General features: G+C 36.1%; 1 protein-coding gene across 1 annotated transcript in view; it reads right to left on the minus strand.

The window, feature by feature from the left end:
• Positions 1-2,456: 2,456 nt before the first annotated feature.
• The window catches only part of LOC107564536 (collagen alpha-1(XI) chain-like), a 91,899-nt gene continuing 89,054 nt past the window's right edge, over positions 2,457-5,301 (minus strand). The window contains exon 62 of the mRNA XM_016249639.1: positions 2,457-3,369. Coding sequence (XP_016105125.1) covers positions 3,223-3,369 — 147 coding nt within the window. The 3' untranslated portion in view covers positions 2,457-3,222. The remainder of the gene's footprint in view (positions 3,370-5,301) is intronic.

Raw genomic sequence — 5,301 nt, forward strand, 5'->3', positions numbered from 1 at the left:
TCTGTTAGCATTATCTAAATGTTAGCATACTCTTTAACACTCACTTTTAGCAGACTAAATATACAGTCTCACTCTTCCACTCTTCTTTGCTCCTTTACTTATTTCACAAGAGTTTGTTTTGTAGTTAGTTTGCTTTTAAATTTGGTCATCATTAATATGCTGGGTTACACAGGTAGCACTGTAGAATCATATCACTCTTTGCACATCAGTGTTTTTTTTTTATTTGTTTTTTTTAAGGATGACCTCAAGCTGTTCAAATTCAATTAAACCATAAAACATCCATCAAATGGCAGAAAAGCAAAAGAGAAAAACTAAAAGCTGATGCAATTATCTGTAATTAAATTACTGTTATTCCAATTAGAAGTACAGTTTAAATTCAGAGCAGCTGTGCACAGGCTACTGTACTGACATCTGATTGATGAATATTATCATGAAAGCACTGACCCCTCTTCAGGAACACATGTAGTTGTATCCAGAGTTCCCAACAATGACGATTTTCAGTCATTCGTCAATACTGAATAAGTGTTTTAAAAAATATTTTTTTATGGATATCACTGGGGAGAAACTTTATCAAAATGTTTAAATTTAATTTGGGTACAAAAGTCATGTAACATTTACGTTTAAATGCCTGAAAACCATGATTTTAAAATTCCCTGATATTTCCAGGTTTGTCACATTCATATTCTAAATTTCCTAATAAAATAGTAAAGTGTGTGATTTTGTTGATGTTCAAAAATTTTATTTGTGGGTCAACTCCCTCAACAAGTGTAAACACTGTGAATATGTGTGGCGCTATCCTAACTTTGCTCGGTTTGTTCAAGATCACAAAACAGCAACATGGGATCAACCAATTACGTAACTTGGGGGCGGGACTATCGGTTTGTCTGACCAAAGGGAGACAAGGTTTTTGCAATTCTGTTTAGTAATGCTAGTGGTACAGAAACTACATGCTTCACCACTACAACATGCTTATGTTTTCACATGACCATTTTGGTTATAAATATAGGGAGCCAGGGAGAATAATAAAATAAGAACTTTACTAATTTATTGTACTTTCTGAGAGATACACCAAAACAGACTTTCTCTTCACTCACAGCCCTTGAAATATAGTTTTCATTAAAAATATACTACTTAAAACTTTTTGGATTTCTGTGGCCCTTTGTAATAATGTCCTCTTTCTAAAAAAAGAACAACAAAAAAAACCTCTATGACTAGTAAGAAAATACTTTCCTACCTAAAACAAAAAAAAAACCTGCCTCCATTAGTTCAGGGTCACTAAATGCATGACTGTTAACATCCAAGGCACTTCACATGCAGGTGCTCATAGCCCTGTGTTGCTCATCAGGTGAATTACCATAGCGAGTTTCTGCTCCAGCAGCTGAATAATCACTTCTGCATGAGCTGTTCACCTATAGCACCATGGCAACATCAGCTATTAAAGAAACTACAAATCTCTATTCTAGATTTCAGCATCATTCTGTGAGCTTAAAACTAAAAGATTTAGTAGAAGATCAACAAGACATGCTTCAAAAACCAAACATACTTTACATCCAATGACATTATGGCTTAAATGGTTTGATTGAGTGAGTGGTTTTGAACTGAAATGATAAATCTTTGTTAGTTTGGGCAAAACTGAAAAGGAGTAGATTATCTACTTGAAATGTAATTGATCATTTATTCCAAGTTTTACATAAATTATAAGTATGTTACACAGACGTGTAAGTCTATTGTCATATATTTGAAGGGTTTTCAGGGACACAGACAGAACTGTAAAAACAATGGAAGCATAAGAAAAATAAAGCAATCAAAACAAAGCTTAAGCATTACAGAACCACACAACCTGAACACATTTTAGCACAAAAACTTTAAATATGAAGAGAAATGAAGAATGCAACAAGCTTTTGCACATACATCACAAGAAAAATGCATGACTGAAGGAATCACACAAGATGTGATTCATACAAACAGTAAACAATTATCAATTTTTAATACAATACTGTCTGATGAAAAGCACCTCAAAACAGTTGTTTCTGTTTTAGATTCTAAAGGTTTAATTATAGCAATCACAAAATAACCAAACAAAAGTTTAACAAATAGTCTTTTTTATTTTAAAATTCCCTGCCTCAAATATATAAACTTGATTTTCAAACCAAGGCTCTGTATGTACAGGGTTGAACATCTTTGAATTGGATACGTCTTTTAAGAGATTGAGGTATACTGTCAAGAAATTCGATCTGACATCAAGTTACTTTTCATCAAGTTTCTATAGCATTGTAGAGTCACAGATTACCACAGCATCATTGCTACCTCTTGAGAACAAAAGAAAGCTAGTGGAAGATCATTAATCCTTCACCATGTCAGACATGCCCATATATTACTGGACAAAAAAAGGAAACTTCATGTGCTTAAATTGGTCAATATTTACAAAATGGATACTTTATAATTACAAATCTGGATGGTTTGAAATGCTTGTTTTATTTTATAGTTGGCAGGGACACTTGACTGATTGACATCTTGTGAAGAAATCTGTTGCACTGTTGGTTTTCAAACACGAAAACAAAATTTAAAAAAACACATCTAGAGAAAAGATGCTTGATAGTTATCAAATCAATTTTGATGCACATGCAAGATTTAAAGGCAATCGTGAAAGAACAGTATTGTACAAAATAATAATTACAGTTTTACCAAAAAAAAAAAAAAAAAAAAACACCACTGTGGTTGCCTTGCTCTGAGCAGCACCTGGAGGAGGATCTGTAAAGGATACAGGAAAAACGAGCAGGAACGGGATTGGGAATTAATTGGATTGGGGCTTGGGGAAGGACTGGGATCGGGAGTAATTGGTGCTGGGATTAAGCTTGGAATGGGACAAAAAAAAACAAGCCTTAAAACTTCAAGTGGAGAAAAAACGAGTTTGGAAATGGGAAAATAATCTTACAGGCTTTAGAGTGGTGAGATGTTAAAGGAATGTGTCCCTCCTTCCTCTCCTAAAAGTGCGCCATTGTCCACCAGGTAGTTCATGTACTCTCTCTGTTTTTATTCCAATTGCAGGTTTCAGTCGTGCGACTGGGATCCCACCAGGGCGATGGATATTCCATTTCCGATTACACAGTGCGGCTGCTGCTGGTGTGTGTGTGTTTGTGGCACAAGGAGGGGGTGGGCAGGGGGTCTCTTGGCTGGCCACACTCCTTGACCCTTGCCATAATGGTATAGAGGGGGTGTCCTTTAACCGAGAAAGCAGACAGGGCCTATCTCAAAGCCAAACCTTTGACTGGATTCCCCAAAGTCATTCAACATGACATCGATGATGGGCACCTGGTCGATGTGAGGAGTATTAATTTCCATCACAGACTTAGAATATCCCTGCTTCAGCTGAAAGAGAAAGAGATTAATTGTGTTAGAAACTGTTTAAGCAGCATTATAGAATTGTTAGTTCTGATAATCGAATTTGATTGGACAAGCGGCAAGAGTTCAACGGCACTGAGGTTTCACAGTTTGTACGACTTGTTGCTGTTAAAGGGGACGTCTAATGCTATTTCATGCATTCTGACTTATTTACACAGTTAAAGAGTTGGATTCCCATGCTAAACATGGCCAAAGTTAAACGAGTTGGACGTATGGCAGAATAGTTCTGTCATATTTCCTGTAGGGATTTCATATACAGGACACGGAGATGCCACTGGATCACCATCATGAGGCTTTGAATTAATCTAATCAAGAGATACCACAGAGACCTTTTGTACCAGAGCTGAAAAGCCTTTTCACGACATATGGATGCCTCGTGATCGTGGATGCATAGAATTAGTATATCCAGCCGGAAAAGGATGAGTAAATTAACTGATGCCCTCAGGCCCGCAAACACGGGATTTATACCGCATGACCAAAACCCTTACTTCCTTTTGTCACAGACAAAGAAACAGAGGGTACACAGACAATCATTGAAAATCATTGAAAGTCTCGGAGCAACTATATTCACAAATAATATGTTTTATGTCTTAAATATGTGTGATGTGTTATTGAAACCATGATATCTTAATCGTTGCTTTATAACTTTTCTTTTTAGTTAATTACGATTACTGTGTATGCAAGATACGTGAAGTTTAGGCTTGTAAGAATGGTCATGATATTTAAGTAACCTTGGTATGGATGAAAATGTTTTATTTTAAATATTGTGTGTTGTACGACACCTTATAGAAAATTATCAAACATTTTCAAAGACATTTCTCCACGAGAGCATGTGACGCACATGATAAAGGAACCACACAGGGCGTGGCCAAACCCCGCAGCCACTATCTGATACAGACCTCCAGGAAGCCCGCGTCAGCAACGGAATCACCTCTGCTTTCAGCACTCAACTAAGCAGAACGCAAGTAAACGAACAACTCTCTAATCTGTTGAGCTGGTGAAAGCAGTAAAGATAAGACAATCGCTGCTTGGTGTTCTCCTAGGCTGAATTTAAAACCACTCGCGAAACTTAATGCAACTCCGTTGACTCCTTTCCTTGAATCTTTGTGTGTATGTGTGTGTATGTTTTAGTTAGGTTTTTATGTAATCTAGATTAGCCAATAAAATTCATGTTTCATTTATAAAGAAGAAGTGTCTTGGCTCATATAATTTCAAGGTTAAAACTATGCCAAAAAGATCCTTGCTTGCTACTTAGCTTGTAGCTTACTTATAATAATTACCTCTGTTAAGAGCTTACAAATAATCATAATTGTGTTGACCGTGGCCAGGAAACACATATTAAATTTGTTAAAAGATACTAAGAATCACCGTCTCGCTGGACGACCCTTGATTTGAAGTGCAAACTAACAAATTTGGAATGGTTTAATCAGGTGGACTTGGGACATTCAGATAAGAGTCCTAGCAAAACCTGAATGTGGTAATAATCATTAATTCCCTATAATTACAAATTAATAATGAATAAATAAATGATAATGTCATTACATGTGCTAAATAAAGCGGGCAATAAAGCGGGCAAGATTTGACTGAAAAATTAATGACCCAAGATAAATATTATGAATTTTGTCTATTTTTATCCGGAAAAATAGATAAAAGACAAAAGAAACTGAATTTGTTGTGTTATTTGGTTATGTATTTTAGCACGGAAGAACGTGTTGGTCGAATATAAAACTTGAGAAAAACGTTTTCTTTAAGTCGCTTTAAGAGCGCACGAACAGAGAAGCAAGCGTGTCCCTTGTTCTTCTGTCTTTTAAAAAGGCCTTCATAGTTCGGTTTGTTGGTGCTGGTTCCACTTCCAAATGAGGCTATGACAAATAAAACTCCCGGCTTCAGACCATTAAA

This window comes from Sinocyclocheilus grahami, unplaced genomic scaffold (genome assembly GCF_001515645.1).
Source record: "Sinocyclocheilus grahami isolate Dianchi unplaced genomic scaffold, SAMN03320097.WGS_v1.1 scaffold945.1, whole genome shotgun sequence".
Lineage (NCBI taxonomy): Eukaryota > Metazoa > Chordata > Actinopteri > Cypriniformes > Cyprinidae > Sinocyclocheilus > Sinocyclocheilus grahami.